Genomic DNA, 24,090 nt, shown 5'->3' on the forward strand with positions numbered 1-24,090 from the left:
GCATCACTTCTGCTACTAGCCAGGGAACTGCCCAGAGAGGACTATTCAAAGTAAGTGTGGAGCTGTGTTGAAGTGGGAGGTGGGGGGAGGGTAAAATAAGATGTGGGTTTCCTGAGGCTTCTGTGAGATGGGGGAGATGTGCCTCTCCATGGAATCCATCTCTCTCTCTCTCTCTCTCTCTCTCTCTCTCTCTCTCTCTCTCTCTCTCTCTCTTTCCTTCCCTCTCTCCCTATCTATCTATCTATCTATCTATCTATCTATCTATCTATCTATTTATCTATTCTATTTTTTGAGGGTAGCCTTTTCTGTCCTGCAACTCATTCTGTAGACCAGGATGAACTCTAACTCACCAAGAAGCCCCTGTCTCTACTCTGAGTGCTGGGATTAAAGGCATGTGTACCACCAGTTTGGATCAATCACTTATTTTTCAGACTATCATATCCCACATAGCCAATCTGCATTCAGACTTATGATCCTCCTGCCTTAGCCTCACAATTACTGGCATTTCTGGCTTGTGTAACCGTGCTGTGTCAAGAAATGTTGAAGTAGTCTCTACCAGAAGTCAGGAATTGGACTAATTACGATTCTTACTGTGAGACAGATCACACTGTTTATGTTTGGATAGTTAGTGAGGAACCAAATATTGACGTAAATATTCTTTTTTTTTTTTTTCAGTTTCTAAGTTAAATTTATTTTCTTTTTTTTAATACATTTTTATTAATTTATACATATTACATCTCAGTTGTTAGCCCATCCCATGTATCCTCCCATTCCTCCCTTCCTCCCACTTCCCCCCTACTACTCCCCTCCCCTCCCCTAAGTCTGTGTCTGAGGGGGACCTCCTCCCCCTGAATATGCTCATATGGTATCAAGTCTCTCCTTGGTGACCTATTATCTTTCCTCTGAGTGCCACCAGGCATCTCCGTCCACGGGACATGTTCAAATATGGGGCACTAGAGTTTGTGTGAAAGTTAGATCTCCTTCTCCACTCAACAGTGGAGAATGTCCATCGGCTAGTCCGGGTAGGGGTTCAAGGTTTTTACTGCCTATTTTTTCCTTGGCTGTCGCCACAGTTTGCAGAGGACCCCAGGGCCCAGACTCGCCTATAGTTTTCCAGGACCCACTGGATCCTTCCATTTCCTCTTTCTCCCAGGCTTCTCCCACCTAAAGTTTCAATAGGATGTCCTCCCCTCTTACCCACTATTCTGGTAGGTACAGTTTTTCATGGGGACGTACACCTTGGACTAGTGTCTCGATATAAGTGAGTATATACCATTTAGCTCTTTTTGCTTCTGTGTGAACTCACTCATTATGACAATTTCTAGTTCAATCCATTTGTCCACAAATTTTGGAAATTCCTTGTTTTTAATAGCTGTGTAGTATTCCATAGTGTAAATGTACCACAGTTTCTTTATCCATTCTTCTATTGAGGGACACGTAGGTTGTTTCCAAGTTCTGGCTATTATGAATAAGGCAGCTATGAACATGGTTGAGCATATGTCCCTGTTGTGTGGTAGTACATCCTCTGGGTATATTCCAAGGAGTGGAATAGCTGGGTCTTGAGGAAGCCCTATTCCCATTTTTCTGAGAAAGCACCAGATAGCTTTCCAAAGTGGTTGTACTAGTTTGCATTCCCACCAGCAATGCAGGAGTTTAGTTTATGGTAAAGGGGGTGTCTGATTGTTTTAGAGGTTCTGTTGCGATGGTAAACACGATGACCAAGGCAAGTAGGGGAGGAAAAGGTTTATTTGGCTTTTACTTCCACATTACAATTCACCATCAAAGGAAGTCAGGGCAGCAACTCACACATGGCAGGAACCTGGAGGCCAGAGCCAATGGGGTGCTTCTCCTGGCTTGTTCAGGCTACCTTCTTAAAGAACCCCATGACCACCAGTCCATGGATAGCACCATCCACAAAGAGCTGGGCCCATTTCTTTATCACTCATTAAGAAAATGTACCACAGGCTTGCCAACAGCCTGATGTTATGGAGGCATTTTCCCAATTGAGGCTCCCTCCATTCTGAAGTCTGTAGCTTGTGTTCACTTGGGTCAGCACCCTGATGAGTGACCTTAGTTGGATCAAAAGGGAACCTGGATGAGTGAGTGCTAAAGTAGGGGAGACTAGAAAGGAACAGGTCCTGCTGGATCTGGCCCTTGGGGCTCTAGCACTGTACCTGACATGGTCTGACACTAGCGCTTCTGTTTGAGTAGGTTTCTTTCCCAGACTCTTCTTGGAATTTGAAAAGAACTTATCAAGCTGACTAGGTGGTACATACCTGTAATCCCAGCATCCAGATGGGTCTGGGCTACAAAGGGAGTTCTAGATCAGGTGGAACATGGAGGGATTCTATCTCTAACATGATGTTTTTGTGAGGTGTTAGGATGGGACCCAGAGCTTTGTCTATGCTCAGCCCAAGTGCTGTACCCATGACGTCCATCCCTAGAACCCTGGTTTCTATGTTTAGTGATTTAGGTGTTACACATACACAAAAGTCAGAACGATTTGGTGAGAGTCATTTTTTCTATCTTGTGGGTCCTGGGGAATTGACCTCAAGCAATCAGGCTCAGAAGCAAGAGCCTTGCCCACTTGTAGGTATTCTTTCCTCATGGATTATGGCAGCTTTAGTTGTTTGGTGTCAGGACAATGTCTGCTCATGTAGATACTGACTAACTAGTCTGGAAGTCTATGTGAACACTCAGTTGAACTAGCTTCTATCCATCTGCCCCTACCTCCTATGACCTGATATTACATTTGTGACTCGACACACACAGCTGTTTTTATTGGGGTGGGGGCATAGTCTCAATTAATACAGACTGTCCTCACAGTCAGTAAATAGCTAAGTTTAACCTTGCATTTTGCTGTTTTTCTCCCTATGAAGTTGCATCCTCCAGGTAGTGGTGGCATACACTGTGGAAGCAGATGCCTCCATTGGTCTAGATAGTAAGTTCCAGAGAATAAGCAAGGGTTAATGAGACACTGTTTAAAAGGAGAGAGAGAGAGAGAGAGAGAGAGAGAGAGAGAGAGAGAGAGAGAGAGAGACAGAGAGAGAGAGAGAGAGAGAGAGAGACAGAGAGAGAGAGAGAGAGAGAGAGAGAGAGAGAGAGAGAGAGACAGACAGAGACAGAGACAGACAGAGACAGACAGAGACAGACAGAGACAGACGAACAGAGATAGACAGAGAGAGAGAGAGAGACAGAGTGAGAGAGACAAAGACACACACACACACACACACACACACACACACACACAGAGAGAGAGAGAGAGAGAGAGAGAGAGAGAGAGAGAGAGAGAGAGAGAGACAGACAGACAGACAGACAGACAGAGACAGACAGAGACAGATATAGACAGACGGAGAGACAGACAGGAAGAGAATAAAAAATGTTTTTCTAGACTTGTTTATACTATACTTTTGTTTTGTTTTAATTTCTGGAGACAAGGTTTCTCCATGTAATCTTGGATGTCCTGAAGCTCACTCTATAGAGCAAGTTGGACTCCAACTCAGAGAACTGCCAGCTTCTGCCTCCTGAGTGCTAGGATTAAAGGCATGCTCAACAACCTCCGGGCAAAACCAGGATGAGACTGTGTCAACAGATCCAAGCTGAGTACACAGCTTTTTGAGCACACCACTGTGGAGTCAGAGGTAGGAGGATCTCTGTGTAGTCCAGGATGGCCATCTACAAAGTGATTTCCAGGATAGCCAGAGCTACATAATGAGACCCAGTATATAATAAACATACAAACAAACAAATGAACAAAATTTCAATCAAACAAAAACCAAATAAAACCACCCAACCAAAAAAGGCTAAAGTGTATCTCAGTTTGTAGAGTGTTTGCTCAGCATGCTTGAGCCTCAGGGTTCAATACCAGGGAGCATCCTGTGATCTCAGCCCTCTGATCTGAGGATTTAGGAGGTGGAAGCCTGATGGTCAGAGGTTACGAGGAAGGATATTTAACCAAGGTTGTTCTGTGCCTTGTTTATTCTGTTTATTTTCACAGCTCTGGTTCGAGGGACTGGAGAGCAGATGGGTAGTGCGACCAAGTAGGCAGAGGAGCTAGGGCCTAGAAGGCTTCAGAAGAACAAGTTATGGTGCAGCTCTTGGTTTAACTGGAGTCAGCCATTGAGTGGGGACATCTGAAGTTAATTTATTATTTCTTTCTTTTTAGAGAAATATATTTTCCCTCAAAACAACTGAGTTGCCAGAGTCAAGAAGACTAGCCCTCTTCCAGAGCTGTTATTGACTGTGGGCCCATGCAATGGACCTTGTTGGAAACTGGAATTATCCAGCCTAAAACCACAAAGGACTCAAGGCTTCTACTTCTGTGGGGAAAACAGGGGACATCAATGTGTTAACAGCAGTTTCCAAGAGGGACTGTGAGAACTGAAGGAGGAGTGAGTGTGCCTGTCCCTGGACAGTACCCTAACCAACCCTCAAAAGGAAACCAGTCAGAGTCCAGACCTGTATTCCCAGTCTGATGGCACAGGCAGAGCCCTTGGCCAGACTCCAGGCAGAGACCAAATGCCCCATCTGTCTGGGTATCCTGACAGACCCAGTCACCATCGAATGTGGACACAACTTCTGTCACTCCTGCACCAAAGACTTCTGGGCAGTGCTGCCAGGCAGGTTCTCCTGACCTGTCTGTTAACACCATTGCCAGATGTGAATCCACAGTTGCAACACCCAGCTTGGAATGATGATTAAAGCTGCCCAGCAGCTCCACAGCATGAAGAAGAACAAAAGGAAGGGGCAGGAGAGCAGTACTAGTTGTGAGAAGCACAACCAGGTCTTTACCCTAATCTGTGAGGATGACCTGCAGCTGCTGTGTGACCAGTACATTGTGCCGGCTAGTGACAATGGCCACCAGGTGACACCCATTGCACAGGCTGCATCTCACCACAGAGAGAAGCTTCAGGGCTTCATCAAGCTCTTGGAGTGTAAAGTGAAGGAAGTTGAAGAGTCAATGAGTGTTCAGTATCATAGAATCGCAACCCTGAGTGAGGAGGCAGAAGCACAGAGGGGGAAACTGACTGCTGAATTTGAGCAGCTGGACCAGTTTTTATATCAAGAACAGCTGGCAGCATTGCACAGGTTAGAGGACCAGGAGAGGGATACTGAGCAGAAACTGCTTGACAACATAGCAGCATTTGAAAACTATGGATGCAAGCTCAGAGATCTCCTGAGCCCAGTGGTGACTAAGAGGGAACTATCTGAAGCAGAACTGCAGTTGATAGTCAAGGATTTCCACCAGAATGTGGAGACTGAGATAAGCCCACCACCTTTTTGTGTTCAGGTCAGAAGAGACTTATTTAACTTTCCTCTGGAATAACTCCCGAATTCGGCAATTTACAGAGCAAGTAACTCTAGACCTAGAAACAGCCCATTCGAACCTGCTTGTTTCTGAGGATAAAAGATCGGTAACATTTGCAAATGAAAGGCAATGTGGTTCTGCTTCTTCAAATAGGTTTACCAAGTGTCCTGTTGTGTTGGGCTTTCCTCATTTTTCTTCTGGGAGACATTTCTGGGAGGTGCAGGTAGGAAAGAAGGCTGAATGGGTTGTTGGTATCGGCAAGGCTGATTTGCCCATCAGGGAAAGGCAGTCCTCTATCCCCCAGGGATGCTGGAGGATTGTCTGGCAAGGGGACCACTTCGATGTCTCAGGAGCTGACCCTGACTCTCTGTTTAAGCATGCCAGAGCCATTGGTGTTTTCCTGGACTGTGAACTGGGAGAGCTTTCCTTCTATTGCATGCCTGAGAGTTGTGACATCTACACCTTCAGGGACACCATTACTGGTCCTGTTTGTCCTTATTTCTACATAGGACCTCATTCAGAACCTCTTAGACTCTGTTCTGCCACAGGTTCTGAGTGAAGCCCCACATGATGGTCTTATGAGGTTTGTTCATATTCTAAACTCCTCTGCCTCCAATCCAGATGTGCCACTAGCTTGCTATACTTCGTTATGTCTTAATATATTTTATCAATTTGTATTTAAAAATTAGTGTGTGTGTGTGTATGTGTGTGAGAGAGGGACACACAGATGGACTATAATTGAGGATGTGGGAGTCAGGAAAACTTCCCCTCTTTCATCCTATGTCCCAGGGTTTGCATTTAGGTAATCAGATTTGCACAGCAAGCCCTCTTTCCTGGAGAACCATCTCAGGCCCTGAAATTAGCTCTGGATAGAGAAGGGAAACAAGGAAAAGAAAGGGACTGATTAGTGTCTGCTGAGTTAGACCTAGATCAAACAGGAAGTATCTACATCTTTGCAAAGCAGGGTGAGTGTAGACAGTGGTAATGTCCCTTAGGGTAGAAAAGCTGCAGGAAAGCATCTGGGATGATGTCACTAGAGAGAGACAAATGTTGGAGGAGATGGTTATAAGCTAATGTAAATACTACATATGTTCATGTGCTGAAATGTGACAAGGTTCCCATTAATGCACTGGTTTGTCCATGAAATTTAATTTTAATAAAGGTAAAGTGTCTCTTTTTATGTAAGAAGATTGTTCCTCAGGTCTTGGGTTATTACTTTCACTTTCTTACAAATTTCCACTTAATTCTTAAAATGTCCAGGCTTGGTGGCTCAGGGTGTATCTCTGCACTGCACTCTGGCTCTGGACTCACTGTATAGTTAGGATGATAAAGATTCTTAAACCTCCACATGATGACATTACAGGCCTGGGCAACAAGGCTGGGTTGAAACAGTATTAATTGTGACTTGGTTTTGAGACAGGGGCTCACTTTGGGAGAGGCTAGCCTCAGAACCACAGCAAGCCTGCTTCAGCTTCCTTGGTGCTGAGACCATTGATTTGAGCCACGATGCCCAGGTCCCATGAATTTCTTCTGTGAAAGAAGATTTACTTTTATTAATGTATAGGTAGGCACATCTGTGTTTAGGCATGTGCATGTGTCAGTCCAGACAATCTTGTTAGATTTTCTATAGCTAGAGGTCCAGCAGGCAGATGTGAGTCACCTGACATCGCTAGTGGGGACAGGTACAGCCTTTAGGGTGAACATGCATTCTGGTCCTCTGGCTGATGTTCTGATTGATGACTGTGTAGTACTGGGATACACTAACTTCTAGATTGACTACTCCAGGCAAATACTATGTCGCTGGTTTAGAGCCCCAGTACTAAGGCTAAAGGTTGTTGTCAAAGAGATTGAGCTACCTTGGTTACACGTGGAATTCAAAGTCAGCTGGTGCTACATGATGGGGCATTCAAACCTACAAGCTGAAACCAAGACACACACCTGCAAGGATTGGAGGTCCACTGATCCTGGCCAAGCTCCACTCTGTTCTATTCTCACAGAATAAGACTACACTTCTCTGGGCCAGTTGGACAGATAGCAGCACCATCTCAACTCAGTGGCATTGAGCACCTTGGACTCACAGCAACTGGCTTTCCAACATGAAACCTGGGAGTAAGGTCTCTTTCAGTCCTGAGCTATTGGCTCAGGAAAATGAAGCTCAGCAAGCCAGGTTCCTATTTCACAGGAAGGCACATGGGCAGGGTTCAATGTCTTGAAGATCCATATTCCAGAGTCCCCAAATGAGGGAACAGGGGACTCACACACAGCCTGCCACTGAATAGATCTGATGTTCACAATAAGACACATGGAAGAGGTTGTGGATAGAGTTTAGACTTAGGGACTTTGCCTGGCCTCTGTGAAACCTTGTTGTGATTCCCAGAACAATTGGCATGGATTCATAAGTTGTATTTTATATTCAGTTACCACTATTATGCAGGAGACACCATGTTTAAACGTGTGAATACTCCTTTAAATCATGTTAGGTGGAGTTATACAGCCAAGCTATTCTTTAAAGAATCCAGCATATGTATTTTATAGGAGTGTCAGTGGGGAGGGAGGGGAGGACGGAAGTGAACCCACTCAGGCAGAGACTAGAAGAGGGCACTAGGTTTTGTGAGATGTGTGAAGGGCATGTGCATACCATGATGCTTTCAGAAGTTGGAACAGAACTGCATTTTTGCTGTTGTTAATGCCAACAAGGATCACTTCGTTAAAGCAGGTGCTCATTTCATTAAGGACCATTGAGCATGCGCAGGTCCTTTCCCCACCCCCTTTCGGATATGCAATCTCTACAGTGAGAGGTCTGTGTGCTCTGTGCTGGTCTCAGCTGTTCATTGGGGCTGCCTGAGTGCCTCCTGCAGGTAAACTGGGCTGTTGGTAGGAGTGGGGTTTGGTGGGGAGCCATAGAAACAGTTGAGGAGGCGATAACTAAGTTTAGAACACTTAGGGGTTGCAGATTGTGCGCTGTTTGTTCTCTGTAGATTCTGAAGTGGCTTTTAAGAAAAACAGAATCAAGTCGGCTTGGTGGTTCACACTTGGAGGCTGAAACAGATGAATCTCTGGGAGCAGGAGGCCAGCCTAGTCTACATGAGGAGTTTCAGGCCAACCATTTCTAGGCTAAATAGTGAGACCTGATCTCAAGATTAATTAACTACTTAAGACATGATCACTTGTGGATCTTTCTGCTGTCCTCCAGGTCAGTTCCCACCTCCTCCATAGTCAGAGTCTGGAGAAAACAAAGGCCAGTTTGAATTACACATAATGACTTCAAGGGCAGCATTAAAAAAGAGCCACTTTATTAATGTGTCTATGTGATGTGTCTGTGTGTACACGTGCATCTATAGTGGTGCTTGTGGGGGTTGAAGTAAAATATTGTGTAGTCCCTTTACAACTTTTAGGTGGATCCTTGAGATTGAATTCAGGCGGTCCTATTCATCCTATGCCTGCAAACACTTTTACTCCCTGAGCTATGTCCTTGGCCCAACCTATCTGACTTCTGCACCCTTTTTTCTCAGTTAGTTGCTATGTTTTTGACACGATTTTGTGCCTAGTCTCCTAGCTGACCTGGAACTCAGAGTAATCTTGCCCATCTCTGTCTCTAAAGTGCTAGGGTTGAAGGGATACTGTTGAAAACACTGAGCTGTAAACAGAATTTAAACCATGAACTGGGCAATCTGGTCTTCTTTACCAAGCGTGATGCAAGTAAAATCAGGTCCGTGAGGATGCTGTGCTTGTGTGGATGCCCATTATCTTATTCTCGTACACTCGAGAGAAGCTGTTCCAAGGTTGAAATCTGGAAATGTGAGTACTAGACAGGTTTTAGGAAAATGTATGACGCTATAGAAATGATTGGAAGCTGGAGAATGTCAGTGTTAAGGAAGACTGGGTCAAATGAGTAAGACAGATCTTACTATACTATTGAAGTTGGGAAAGGAGTCCACTTGGGACTGAACATGACTTGACTTTGTAGAGGAGACTAAGAGAATTATTGTCATAAAGAAAGTGTGTGAGTCCAGGAAAGTCTGAAATATGATAAACTCTGAGGGTTTGGTGCCCTCAAACTGGATCCTCCTACCGGTTTTTGTGACCTCGGGAAAATGACTTGGATCTACAGGGTCAACATGGTGGAAAGAGAAACTCTTGCTATTTTTTATTTGTCATCTGTATGAGGACCATAAGAGGGGCATGACCCTCCCCATGGAAGCCAGGAAACAAGTAAATATAGTTAAAAACAATTAAAATATATCTGTCTCATAAGGAAAGCAAGCAAATCCTTTATCTTGGCAAGGATTCTGTGTCAGTGTTTCCCCAGTGCTGAGATTGCAGGTGTGCTCACCACATGCCAACCCCATCTTACAAACCACATAGCTACACTAACCCCACCCCTAGGTTACACTCAGATCCTATGCCCCCACACTCTCCAACCCCAAACTTACACTCAGCACCTGTGCCCCAGAGTTCTCCACCCCTACTTTACACTCAGCACCTGTGCCCCACACTCCCTTGCCCCAGCCTTACTCTCAGCACCTGTGCCCACAGTCCCCAACCCCAGCCTTACACTCAACTCCTGTGCTGCAGACTCCCCAGGCCTTTCCCATTACACCAGGGAATTGTGTCTGTCTGTCTGTCTGTCTGTCTCTCCATCTGTCTGTTTTAATATGGGGAGAAAATCATCTATTCACTCCAGACAGACCAAAGAAGATTTCACCCAAATCGTGGATTACCAATGCACTCATTGGAGCTACATATAGGCATGTAGGTACGGTTATGCCCATTGGAGCACCCACAGGAAATGGATCATCAACAAAATTTCAACCCTCTGAGAACCCTTTAACCTTTCATAGAGTCTCCCACGGAGGGGAGGCCTCCTGAACCCTTCACTTTTCCATGACTCAAGGTTATTACCCAATCTTGTGCAGATCTCCTGTGAGTAATTACAGATGCTGAGGATATATGTAATCTTTAGCCAAAACTGAGATGGAATTTCTGGTGCTCCTGGCTCTATCTCCAAAGTGCTGGGACTAGAGGCAGATAAAACACGGGGCTTAAGAAACATGAGTGGAACCCAGTTCAGTAACTTTAGTTTTTCAGTCAGATGAAAATGTGGCTCTCTTTTTCCACTTTTATTTTGGGGTAACCTGACCTGTGTCACAGGTTGCCCCTCATCATCTTGCTCTATAACCACTCTAGGCAGTAATAAGAAAATTACCGTTCTCTTCTATAGCCTTGTCAGAGTTCAAGATGCCAAGACTGGCCTGGAACTAACCATGTCACTCAGCACAGAGAACCTTGAGTGGATCTCTCTATAGCCCTGGGTATCAGGACTATTGCAATCGGTGTCCCACATACAACAATTAATTCCATAGGTATCCTTTTGTCTCTCATTTTCTATTGTTTGACTTCAAACCTTGCTTATGTATCACAAGTTGTATGTGCCACCTTTTGTATATTGTTCAGTTTTGATTTAGGTCTTTTTTTTTTTTAATCCAATTCAGTTGAAAGTGTTCCTTACCTTTAGTCACATTGCATTTTCTGAACCCTGCTTATTCCTGTCTTGTCTCTTTCATCCTTTTCCCCAGCCCATTTTACTTCTTAACAATAACCTTCTATAACTTTAACAATCCTTAGGATCCACAGCCCCTAACAATATCTCAGCTTTCCCTTCTTAACTGCAGTTGTTTGTTGTTTGTTGTTTGTTGTTATTGTTGTTGTTGTTGTTGTTGTTCAAGACACGTTCTCACTATGTCTCCCTGGACAGCCTGGAACTCTCTATGTAGACTAAGCTGGCCTTGAGCTTACAGAGACCCACCAGGCCATGCATCTGTTTTGAGTTCTGCAACCAACAAGTGTGCACCCCCATGCACTATATTTTTCTTTGGTCAATTTAATACCTACTTGATTATGGATAATTCTTTACCCTCCAATCCCTCTGCACCTCTTTTTTGCGTATGTCATCTTACCCCAGCATTCTCTTTTTCACATTGGCATCATATTGTGTACAACCTGACTGCATCCTTGAATTCATTAGCTATCTTGTCTACATCCCGCTGGCCCCCACCAACACAGAATTCTATTATTCATTCTGCAAATATTAGTCTCTTTCAGAGCCTCAGTTTCTGACTTCAAACAGACAAAGCTACGTTCACTGACCTCAATACCCATCATCCTCTCCGAGGTCTGCTTCTGCATCTGGGGTGTGGAAGACGCTTTGCTCTGGGATCTGTATTTCTAGCTATTTCATGAAAGTCAAAACTAACGCTGCCTTCACATCTGCACCAGCAACGACCCCAGCAGATTGGAAATTGCTACCATAGAGATTTCCCCGTTCCTTGACATCTGGGAACAGAAGGGAGAGGCAGAAGCAAGTTGCTTTAAAACAAACCAAAAAATCCTTTATTTTCATATGTATGGGTGTTTGCCTGCATCTAGGTCTGCATACCACATCGGTGTGGGGCCCTCAAAAGTCAGAAATGCTTGTTGGATTCCTCTGGGACTGGAGGTACAGATGATTGTAGGCTGTCACATGGTTGCTAGAACTCAAACCTCAATACTCTAAGAAAATACCAGTGATTTCAACTGCTGGGCTACCTCTCCATCCCTGGCAGAAGTAAGAAAAAGCAGTCTGCAATGAAATGTTTTGGCTGAACTTTGACTATCAAGTAGCTCCTAGGAATAAAAAGGCACTAATAAGAAAGGGCTGGAGAGATGGCTCTTTGGATTCAGAGCACTGGATGTTTTTCAGGAGACCCAGTCAGTGTTCAATTTCTAGACTCACAGAGCAGCTCAACACTGTCAGTGCAGTTCCAGAGGACCTCATCCCCGCTTCTAGCTTCTGCAGGGCCCTGCAAACACCTGGTGCATGGGTAGACATGGAGGAAACTACCCAACACAAAAGCACAATTTACAGTATTAAAACACAAGGTCATTTCTTGATCTCTGATGCAGGGCCACACATCCAAACTCCCCAGGAGGCTGAGACACAAAAATCCAAATGGTAAGGACCTGCCTGAGCTACAGAATTATTTCAGCCCAGACTGTGCAACATTGCAAAAATTTTGTTATCATGTTGTGTGAGATGTGAAGGGCATGTGCATACCATGATGCTTGCAGAAGATGGAACGTAACTTTATTTTTGTCGTTAATGACAACAGGGATCTCATCATTAAAGGAGGTGTTCATTTCATTCAGGCCCATTGAGCATACTCAGGTCCTTTTCTCTCCCTCTACCGGATATGCAATCTCTGCAAGTGAGAGGTCTGTGTGCTCTGTGCTGGTCTCAGCTGTTCTTTGGGGCTGCCTGAGTGCCTCCTGCAGGTAAACTGGGCTGTTGGTAGGAGTGGGGTGTGGTGGGGGGGCTAAGGAAATGGTTGATGAGGTCATAACTAAGTTCAGAACCCTTAGGGGTGCATATTCTGTGCTCTTTGGTCTCTTTAGACTCTGGAGTGGCTTTTAAGAAAAAACAGAATCAAGTTGGCTTGGTGGTACACACTTGGAGGCTGAAACAGATGAATCTCTGGGGCCAGGAGGCCAGCCTGGTCTACATGAGGAGTTTCAGGCCAACCCCTTCTGGCCTTAAGAGTGAGACCTGGTCTCTAGATAAATTAACTAATTGGGACATGATCACTTGTGGATCTTCCTGCAGTCCTCCAGGTCAGATCTCACCTCCTCCAGAGGTAGAGTCAGGAGAAAACAAAGGCCAGTTTGAATTACACATAATGACTTCAAGGGCAGCATTAAAAAGAAAGCCACTTTATTAATGTGTCTATGTGATGTGTGTTTGTGGTGGGGACATTTATCTATCGTGGTGCTTATGGAGGTTGAAATAAAATTCTGTGTAGTCTCTCTTTGCAGCTTTTAGGTGGACCCTAGAGATTGAATTCAGGTGGTCCTATTCATCCTATGCCTGCAAACACTTTTACTCCCTGAGCTATGTATTTGGCCCAACCTCTCTGACTTCTTCACCCTTTTTTGTTGGTTAGTTGGCTTTGCTTTTGACACAGCTTTGCAATTAGTCTCCTAGCTGACCTGGAACTCAGAATAATCTTGCCCATATCTGTCTTTAGATTGCTAGAGTTGAAGGGATACTGTTAAAAACACTGAACTGTGAAGAGTATTTAAGTAATGAACTGGGCAATCTGGTATTCTTAACCAAGCAGACTCAAGTAAAATCAGGTCTGTGAGGATGCTGTGCTTGTGCGGATGCCCATTATCTGATTCTCTTACCCTCATGAGAAGCTGTTCCATGGTAGAAATGTGGAAATGTACTAGACAGGTTTTAGGAAAATGTATGACCATGTAGAAATGATTGGGAGTTGGAGAATGTCAGTGTTAAGGAAGACTGGGTCAAATGAGTAAGACAGATCTTACTATACTATTGAAATTGGGAAAGGAATCCACTTGGGGCTGAACATGACTTGAATTGTAGAGGTGACTGAAAAGAGAATTATGGTCATAAAGAAGGTGAGTGAGTCCAGGATAGTCTGAGTGTTTGGTGCCCTCAAACTGGATCACGTTACCTGGTTTTGTGACCTCTAGGAAATGACTTGGATCTCCAGGGTCAACATGGTGGAAAGAGAGAGACAACTCTTGCTATTTGTCATCTGTCATCTATATAGGGACAATGACAGGGGCATGGCCCTCGCCATAGAATCCAGGGAAGAAATTAATATAGTTTAAAACAATTAAAATGTATGTGTCTCATAAGGAAAGCCAGCTAAAACTTTATCTTGGCAAGGATTATGTGTCAGTGTCTTTCCCCAATGCTGAGACTGTAGGTGTGCTCTACACATGCCAACCCCATCTTACACACCACATAGTTACACTAACACCACCCCTAGGTTACACTCTGCTCCTATACCCCCACACTCCCCAACCGGAACATTATACTCAGCACCTGTGCCCTACACTTTTCCATACCAGCCTGACACTCAGCATATGTGCCCTACACTCCATTGCCCCATCCTTACACTCAGCTACTGTGCCCCACATTCCCCACCCCAGCCTTACACTCATCTCCTCTGCCTCACACTCCCCTGCCCCAGGCTTACACTCAGCCTCAGTGCCCCACACTCCCCCGCTCCTGTTTTACACAGAGCTCCAGTGCCCCATACTCCCCCACCCCAGCCTTACACTCAGCTCCTATGCCCCACACACCCCCAGTCTTCTGTTTCCAAAATCCTTGGTTGGTGCATCAGTTTATGCAGGTCTTTGTGGGTCAGATTTGTCAGCCTTTTCGCCTTTATTTTTTAATTTAGATTTTATTTTTCTGTGTGGAGAAAAGATGTTTTGAAGAAGAAAGTAAAGCCAGTAAGAACATGACTGTAGTTTTCTTTAACATAGTCCCATAGTTTTAATAAATTTATATTGCATATTTACACACTGTTAAAATGAGCTTTATAGGTGTTTGAGTGACTTTGCATTTGGAGGTCAGAGAACAACTTTCTGGAGTTGGCACCTACCTTTTACTTTATTTTATTTTAAAATAGTTGTTTGGAGAGTGTATGTGGGTTTGTGTACTTATGCACATATCATAGCCCACCTGTGTCACCCAGAGAAGCAATTATAGAATCATTCCTTCATTCCATCCTGTGGTTCTGTGGATAGAACCCAGGTCACCAGTGTTGGCCTCAAGTATGTGGACTCATTGAGTCATCTTCTTGGCTCTCTGCTATCTATGCATGCTTTTGGGAGGCTCATAATCACCTGTCAATCTAGCTCTAAGGGTGATCTGATGCCTTTAGCCCCATAGGCAACTGCAGTAATATTCCCTTCCCCACATGCAGACACACATGTAATAAATAATGATAAAAAGAAATCTAAAAGGATTTTTTTCTCATCCACAGGTATATCAGATTCATTACACATGTGTCTGCTTTCTAAACCCAAGCTCATGACCTAGTTTGTGAGACAGTTGCAAACTTTGAATCTCTCTCATCTTCTGAGCTGAGTTAAAGCACTTCGGTTAGCTATCAGGGGCCAGCATCTCTATAACAGGCCACGGAAACCTACAAAGACTTGGAAGGACACAGCAACTCAAAGCTCCTGGGAGACAGACCCTGCCACAGGACCATGTCCACCTACTTTCCTCTTAGAAGAATGGACTTCCTAGTCCTGGAGAACTTGCACATTATATGTGCCTGTCCCATTTGCTTGGATTTCTTCCTAAACCCAGTGACCACTACCTGTGGGCACAACTTCTGTCATGCCTGCCTCACTTTGCGGTGGAATGACGTAAAGGACATTTTCCTCTGTCCTGTCTGCAAGACATGCTTTCCACAGAGAACCTTCAGCAGGAACTCCCAGTTTCGGGATCTGAGTGAAACCATCAGGCTCCTGCAGGGGACACAGAGCAAAAGGAAGCATCAGGAAGAACAAGCCCTGTGTCAGAAGCACAATCAGCCTCTGGTCTTATTCTGTGTGAAGGATGTAGAAGTCTTATGTGCCCAGTGTAGCTTCTCTGTGGAACACCAGGACCATTACACCTGCCCCATTGAGAAAGCTGCCGTGTATCACAGGAAAGTACTGGACAAGTTCACTGAGCTTCTGAAGATCAAAGTGAAGGAAAGTGAGGACATGGTAGCTCTACAGGACAGAAACCATCTTATATGGAGGATGACGTTTGAATATAAAAAACAATGGATAAGTTATGAATTTAGGCAAATGAAGCTGTTTCTGCAGAATGAGCTGGAGGCACTTCTAAATGAGATCCACATTGAGGAGCTGGTGGGTTTATCAAAACTCAATGAATATCTTCAAGCCCTGTCAGACCATATTTCCACATTAAACGATCTGTTGAAGGAAGCAGAGGCCAACCAGGGAGAATCAGATCTCACACTTTTGACAACAGTTCCCAGAGCCTACCACAGGTTCAAAAACCTTACATGTCCCAAACCCTTGTCATGTGGGGTAAAGCAACATGGCCTCAGCCTTCCACCACAGTATTCTGGCTTGGATAAGATCATCAAGCAATTTCAAATAAATGTGACTTTTGATGTTAACACCGCACATCCTCAGCTTGTTTTTTCTGAGGATAGAAAATCTGTGGTTTATAAAGAAAGAGGACCAAGTGTTCAAGCTAGCACTGAGGGATTTGACTTCTTGCCTATTGTCCGTGGCTGGAATGGATTTCGTTCAGGGCGATGGTTCTGGGGGGTAAAAGTGGGAAACAAGCCCAGGTGGGCATTGGGTATATGTCAAAACTCGCTTCATGGGGCCTGGAGCAGTCAGCCCTCCATTGCTAAGTGCTTCTTTGCCATTGGGAGAGACACTGACAGTGGCTATGTCACCACTGGGTCCCAAAGAATGGATTTTCTACCAGTGGTGTGGGCCAGCAAGATCGGGATATTTTTGGATTACGAACTGGGTGAGCTCTCCTTCTATAATATGGATGACAGGTCTCTTCTCTACACTTTCAGTACTTCTTTTACCAGCATCCTTTGGCCTTTCTTCTATGCAGGAACAGATTCTGAACCTCTTAAAATCTTACCACTGTGTACAACAGACACAGGATCTTCATTCTAGCCAACATAGGCAGCACATTAAGCTAGCAATTAAGCAAACAATTGACAGGATCCAACAACAAAAGCCACAAATCTTCTAAGCTTAACCAGTGCACACCAGACTGCATTCTTCTCTCTCCTTTTCAGTAGCTCTGAGACACATGATGTTCCCACAAGTGTGACACACACCTGCCCCATGCCAGCACCCAGGAGATTTTGCTTGCAAGAGTAAGACAGACCAGCCAAAAACCTCTCAGCTACCCAGAAGTTATGAAATGAGTTATTGACATGTGTTATTTTTAACCTTCATTTTTAAAGATCAGGCCATCCAAAGTAGAAACAAGAGACCTCATATTTTCTTTTTAAAAATGTTTTTGAATTTTTAAAATATGTGTGTGAGTGTGTGTGTGTGTGTGTGTGTGTGTGTGTGTGTGTGTGTGTATGGGCATGCACATGCTACCATGTACATGTGGAGGTAGAATAGAGCACAACCTCCAGACACTGACCCTCTCCTTCTTCCTTGTCTGAGGTAAGGTCCCTTGTCTAGCACAGCCTATCCTAGCTAGCTGCCTTGTGAGCTTGTGAGTTTTTTTCAGATTATGATCTCCTCCTCCTCCCCCTCCGCCTTCCCCTCCTCCTCCTCTTCCTTGCCCTCCTCCTCCTCTTTCCCTTCCTCCTTCTCTTCTCTTCCTGGGTTTACAGACGCACATTACCGTCTTGCTTTACCTGAGGACAAGGCATCAGAGCACGCAAGGCAAGCACTTTCCTCACTTGGTCTTCTTCCCTGTTTGCAGTATCACTTTGTTGACACTTGAGGTCATTTCATGTAGCTAAAGCATGGGCATCTAACCAACCAATGGTTCAAATTGACACTGACCTCCCAATTTTCATGCCACTCCCTCCCAGTCTCCGGGCATAAAGGTAAATGCGTACTAGAGTTGTTTCTCTTTGAGAAAACCTATGGTTTTGTATTTCTTTGCTATTGGGGAATTGGAGAGCAGCACAGCACAAGTGCAGGTGTCAGGTGAATATTTATGAGTTGATTATCTCTTTTAAGTTGTTCTAGATATCAAACTCAGGTCCTCAGATCTGTGTTACCAGTCTTTTGTTTGTGAGACAGATTCTTACTCTGTAACTTGTTTGAAGAACTTGAAGCAATCTTCCCAGCATCCCACGTGTTGGGATGGTATCTAGACTTAAAAAGAAACCACACAAACTCCTGTTGAGTTTTCCTCCCCAGTACAAAGTGATTGAAACCAGGGTATAAAGAAGTAGAGCACTGCACCCCTGAGCTATACCTGGCCTCTTACTGGTTCTTCTAACCCATCATCTCGACCACTAATCCTTCACATGGTGCATGGTTTCTTCTTCCATCTTACCTTACAGTGATTATTTTTGTGTGAATGGTCCATTCACACAAGTCAAGCCACCTCATCTTGAGTTTGTCCCCCAACTGGGGCAGCAGCATCTCTCCCATGAGTCACTGTTTTCTTCCTATAACTGGTCCATTCACTGCCTATTCTTCCTTCTATATGTTGTCCTCTGACAGACATGTTTATTGTGTGTGGCATGAAGGGATGAGCACTTGTAAGTAAGTGTATATATAGAGAGGCCAGAGGACAACCACAACTGTCATTCTCAGGGATTTTGTTCACCTCCTTGGAGAGAGGGTCTCTTATTGGCCTGGACCTGCACAATTACACTAGCGTGGCTAGCTAGAAAGTCCCAGGAATTCTGCCTGGGCTCTGTACCAACATCCTATAAAATACAATGCATACAATAAAATAAAAGCCTATGTCCCTGGAATTCATGGAGGTGGGGACAGGAGGATCCAAACTTGAAGGCTCTCCTTAGACACACAGCCAGTTCCAGGCCATCCTAGAATGAGGGAGACCCTGGCTCTAAAAATGTAAACAAAAGGTCACTTGTAATTGTTGGGGTAAATATTTTGATCCTGCAGTTTGAGACTGAAATGTGGCAGCAAGTGCTGGTAATTGCAGTTACATTTAAACTGTGGTCATGTCCTCAGACTTAGGTCTTCCATGATAAACTAGCTGGACTCAAATATATTCTTCATGTTTCTGTACATACATATGACTTTGATGGGCAAAAAAGATTATTTTAAAAAACCATATGTGCCAGACATGGTGGATGTCTGAGTCAGAGGCTAGCCTGGTCAAAGTAGAGACCACATAGTGAGACTCTATCTCAAAAACTAAATAAAAATTCCTTTAAAAAAGTGACAGAGTTGTCAGATTCTTGTGTTCATTTCACATTTACTTCACAGGTGAACTTGAGAAATTCATTTGGTGAAGCAGATGGGTTACACATGATGTGCACATCAAATTCCAGCACTCAGGAGACAGAAGCAGGAAGATTGCTGCAACTTCCAGCCTAGCCTGGGCTACATAGAAGATTTCATCTGAAAACAAGCAGTGTATGTGGGCATCTCTCACTTCATGAGTTTGTACCCACACTTGACACATATTATGCCATCTGCCTTCTCAAGAAGGTCACACTCAGATTTCCTGTGTGTGTGTGTGTCACTTATGAGTGTCTTCTAGCCCTCGGCATTTCCATTTGTATATGAGCATGTTCACACATGTGCACACATGCGAGAGTATGCTGTGTGTGGCGAGCTCAGACGATATGTGTGTCAGATCTTCTGGAGCTGTTACTACAGGTGATTGTGAGCCACCAGGCATGGATGCTGGAAACTGAACTCAAACACTTTTGCAAGAGGAACAAGCACACTTTACCACCAAACCATCTTTTTGGTCCCCTAAAATATTTTTATTGAATACCAACTCTTTTTCTAAAAATAAAAAATAAAAAGTACCCCCAGGCCAAATCTTAGATGGCTATGAGGTTGTAAGTTTGCCCAGTTATCTGAATAACATAGAAAAGTATAACTTCTCTTCTGTATTGTAAGCACTTGGTGTTTAACAGTTTAGGTTTGTTTGTGTGTGCCTGAGTGTGTGTGTGTGTGTGTGTGTGTGTGTGTGTGTGTGTGTGTGTGAGAGAGAGAGAGAGAGAGAGAGAGAGAGAGAGAGAGAGAGAGAGAGAGAGAGAGAGAGAGAGAGAACACGGTCATTGTACCCTGTCTTGCAGCAACATCCCTTCACATCCTGTGTCCTGCCTATACACACACACACACACACACACACACACACACACACACACACACACACACACACACCCTCTGCTTCCTTTATATCATTTCGATCCTCCTTATGCTCTCTCTAAACCCTTCTTGCTCTTCATGCCCGGCTGTCTGCCGGCAATGAATCTGACCTCCACTCTAGATTCAGTAGTATGGCTTTTCCTTTCTCTCCTCCATTTGCCTCCCCTAGGCAGCTGCCCTTGTTTTATATCTCACCTCACCTGGAGATCTTTTTTTTTAAAGCTCTTACAAAATGTTTTCATGATCAAAAACATAAATGCAGGCCACTGAACAGATGAGTTATCATACATGGATTTTTCTCCACCTCAACCCCCCACAACTCGTTTTTTAATTGATTGTTTGATGCACTCTCCTGTAGACAAGGCAGGCCTCAACAGCAGGTGTATGTTGTATAGGACACACGCATTCCATGTAGTACATGTGGAGAACACAGAGGATAACCTTTGGCTATCATACTACCTGTGTACATTCCACCCATGCACATTCTCACAGATACACATACACATAAAGTAAAATGTAATTTTATAAAATCACAAGAGATTTTGTATAATTCAGTGGGTGAATACAAAGCACCTGAACACGCAATACAGTGAAAGTATCCTTTAGGCATGACTTGGACATTGCTGTGTTCAAATCAAAGCAGCTAGGATTACCCTGAGCTTTCTCTTGTGGGGAGGGAGGGGGCAGTGGCAGACACAGGAGATCATGTAAAGGTCTCAGTGGCAACTCTGTAAGTCCACAAGGTCCAGCTGCTCTCCCAGGGTCTATCAGTGGTTAGCCTCATTGCTGGAATAACAATTTATTTTCTTTGATGGTGTAGCTGCCTGTGGGTTACCTGTGCTTTGAATAGAGCTCCCATCAAACCAATTGTTTCTCCCAGCAATACTAAGGTGAGATCAATTCTTTGGTCTGTCTAGGTTGATGACTCATTGGTCCACTTCACCTGAGGGAAATCTAACACAGCCAACATTCACAACTGAAGACAGAACACTTGTGCTTTCACGACTTGCTAGTTCCTCAGCACAGACAAGTGTGCCCATTGTGATATTTTTAAAGGAGCCATGGCCTAGTGATGTAGGTCAGACATAGAGTGAAAAGCTAAGCATGGCAGCACACACTCCTAATCCCAGCACTTTGGATGTTGACGCAGGAAGATTGCTTGTAGTTCCAGGTCAGCCTGGGTGACAGAGTGCTGTCCCCAAAACAAAAACGAAAATTCCCCCCAAAACAAAACGAAATGAGGCAAAAACAAACGAAAAACCAAAAACAACAGCAACAACAAACAAACAAAGAAACAAACCAAACAAAACAAAAAAACCAAAGCTATCTTGAATGACCTGCATGATGAACTGGGAATATGAAAGTATAACCATTCACTAGATAAGGGAGGACTCACCTCTGCTAACATCACTGCTCTGAGCTTCCCTAGAACTTACACATTAGAAGGTCAGCAAAACCCAGAGTTGAGGCACAGCTGGATGGTCAACATGAGAGGTGTGGATATAAAAGACATCCTGAGCCCGGGCTCCCTCTTCTGGACCTGAGCTCTTTGTGGCATCAAAATTTTTCCAGGTAATGTCAGATGTCAATTAATTTCTGGACAAACAGTATCAAGAGACCTGCTGGTGTGAGGGAAATCTGATGTAACTGCTTCCTGAAGGACATGTAGGTAAGCGGTGCTTATGAGCGCTTGAGTGTACAGTTCATCTGGCAGAGTGCTGTCTAGCATGGAGGGAACCCTGGCCTCAATCCCTAGCACTACATGAAACAGATGTGATGGTGCATGCTGAGGACTGATGTATGGAAGCAGGACGGTAGGAGGGTCAAGGTCATCCAGGAATACACGTTCTAGGTCAACCTGGAGCATATTAGACCCACCCACTCCCCTCCCCAACACACACACACACACACACACACACACACACACACACACACACACACACTCACCAGAAAGAGAGAGAGAGAATATTTTTCTCCAAAATCAGTCCCATTACTGTCATCTCTTCACACCTGCTATTGTTAGCTCCCACTGCTGAGTATGGGGTGCCACTGGTCAGTCCAATGTCAGGGCAGCCACAGTGACCATCTCTATAATCACCTCATTCCTCTCAAGGTTGTGGCAGCAGGACTTTGATGATTAGGCTAGCATAAGAAACATAGGGGGAAAAGTTAAGAAAAGATAAAAAAAAAGACGAGAGACAGAGAGAGAGAGAGAGAGAGAGAGAGAGAGAGAGAGAAATTTGTGATGTTTTTTAACCTTTTGTCTTAGAATTGATCTGTTAGTAAAGATAGTAAGTCCATAGTATGCCTCTTTCTGTAAAGTTATCTCTTTCAACGATTAAGAAAAATCCACTTAATTTTACAGAAAACTTCAAGATATGCAGAGCTACTGCTAATCCTTTAAATAGATTCCCATCAGTGTTAAGGAGCTAATGTCTGTGGTGTACTATTAAGCACATACTGGTCTAAGGTATCGTGAGTTCAGATCCAGCCTTGTAGAGTCAGTTCGCTCCTTCACCCTTATGTGGGTCCAGGGCTCAGCCTCCACCATTAGACTTTGAGCACGCCCTTGTTCACTGCATCCCCAATTCCCCACTTGTTTTGTTTTTGAGACCAGCTGCCCCTAGCCTTGGACTCGGGAGTCTTCTGAGTAGCAGGAACTACAAGTGTGCTTCCTCTGCAGTGGTTTCTGTGATAGCATGTTTTAGAAGGGACTGTTGTAGTGTGGAAAGAACAATCTGGAGCTAAAAGTCTGAGTGATATCAGGGAAAAAATCACTCAGCAATGATTGGCTGAGCCAGAAGACTAGTCATATCTGTCAGCAACAGGCTAAGGAAGTTGGCGATCTGTGCTTCCATAAATAGAGAAGATGCTAAGATTCTGGGAGTCATATATAGTCATCTAAGGGGTTCTGAGAGAACTGGCTGCCTGACGTCCCCCTAATATTCAAAGTCATGCATGGCCAAGGCCCTTCCGTAGAATGACAGAGTGAAACTGGCATGAAAACCGTGCTCCTAATCACAGCGAGCAGGACTGTGAGGCAGGAGTTTAAGGTCAGTTGGCTACACAAAATGAAAAGTTTCCATAAACTCTTTCACAAGCTTCTACAACATTTCAACATGACTTATAATAACTAGTGACAAGAACACTATATGAGACCTACCAATAGTGTATATGTCAGGGGCACATGACTTTATACTTCTCAACATAACTTCTGTTACTGTGCTTTTGTGATTGGTTCCCCACACTGGCCTGGAACTCCCAGGACTGCTCTTCAGCCTCAGCCTGCCAAGCACAGAGATTCTAAGCTATAACTGAACAAGTCTTACTTTCTCCCGTGTTTTAACTCTGAGGTTGGTTGTATCTATGAACTCAGAACTCATGGGTACGGGAGTGTCTACACATGGATCACAGAAACAAACAAACAAAGTGACTCAGAGAGGAAAGCTTTCTTAAGGGGGACAAGGGCCCTATGGTCAGGTGTCAGTATTTAACATGAAATGAGTTCTTCACAATGTGTTGAGTTTTATCGTATTTTGGCTTGTTTATTAGGGTTTTTTTTCACATAGTAACAGGCAGGTGTGGTGAGTGGCCCTAAGAAGAAAGTGTTCCTGGATACTTAATACAAGCCAGGTTCAGGAATGGCCACACTGGGCCTAGTGGCTCAGGCTTGTGATCCCAGACACCCAGGAGGCTGAGCTCCTGATATTGGCCAGGAGCGATAGGAGGGGGCACTCTCAGAGTCTACAGTCTGGACACATGGGAGGTGGCCAGGAGGGACAGGAGGCAGCACTCTCACAGTCTACAGTATGAAGACATCGGAGCTGCAGCGATGTCTCTGTGGTTAAAAACACTTGCTGCTCTTGCATTTTTCTATGTGGCAGCTCACAAACTCCTTTAACTCCAGTGAGCCTGAGGCAAGGCAAGCACATGGCACACATGCATCTACATATATTAAAGAAACCGTAAACACAAGAAAGAGAGGTGTTCCTCTGAGTGTTGGGTGCACACTTGCAATCCTAGTTCTTGAGTGCTGAAGCAGAAAGACTAAGTTCAAGGTCAGTTTGGGCTACAGAGGTAAACTAGTTCCTGACCGTCTTGGA

At 44.4% G+C, this 24,090-nt stretch overlaps 3 protein-coding genes across 3 annotated transcripts in view; all 3 read left to right on the forward strand.

Annotated features, from left to right (window-relative positions):
• The first annotated feature begins 34 nt into the window (after positions 1–34).
• The window catches only part of LOC311583989 (tripartite motif-containing protein 75-like), a 135,688-nt gene continuing 111,632 nt past the window's right edge, over positions 35–24,090 (forward strand). The window contains exon 1 of the mRNA XM_084757985.1: positions 35–50. The gene's annotated coding sequence lies outside the window, so the exon portion shown is untranslated. The remainder of the gene's footprint in view (positions 51–24,090) is intronic.
• LOC311585013 (tripartite motif-containing protein 75-like) lies at positions 4,694–5,997 on the forward strand (the record flags this gene model as incomplete). The annotated part of the gene is made up of 2 exons (XM_084759808.1): positions 4,694–5,088; positions 5,291–5,997. The coding sequence occupies 2 exons, from the start codon at positions 4,694–4,696 to the stop codon at positions 5,865–5,867; spliced, it is 972 nt and encodes a 323-aa protein (XP_084615934.1). The 3' UTR covers positions 5,868–5,997.
• Positions 12,503–16,825, forward strand: LOC311585014 (E3 SUMO-protein ligase TRIM60-like; the record flags this gene model as incomplete). The annotated part of the gene is made up of 2 exons (XM_084759809.1): positions 12,503–12,619; positions 15,148–16,825. Exon 2 carries the CDS (start codon positions 15,374–15,376, stop codon positions 16,823–16,825), a length of 1,452 nt encoding a protein of 483 aa, XP_084615935.1. The 5' UTR covers positions 12,503–12,619; positions 15,148–15,373.

This window comes from Acomys minous, assembly GCF_964271855.1.
Source record: "Acomys minous genome assembly, chromosome: 15".
In the NCBI taxonomy this organism is placed as follows: domain Eukaryota; kingdom Metazoa; phylum Chordata; class Mammalia; order Rodentia; family Muridae; genus Acomys; species Acomys minous.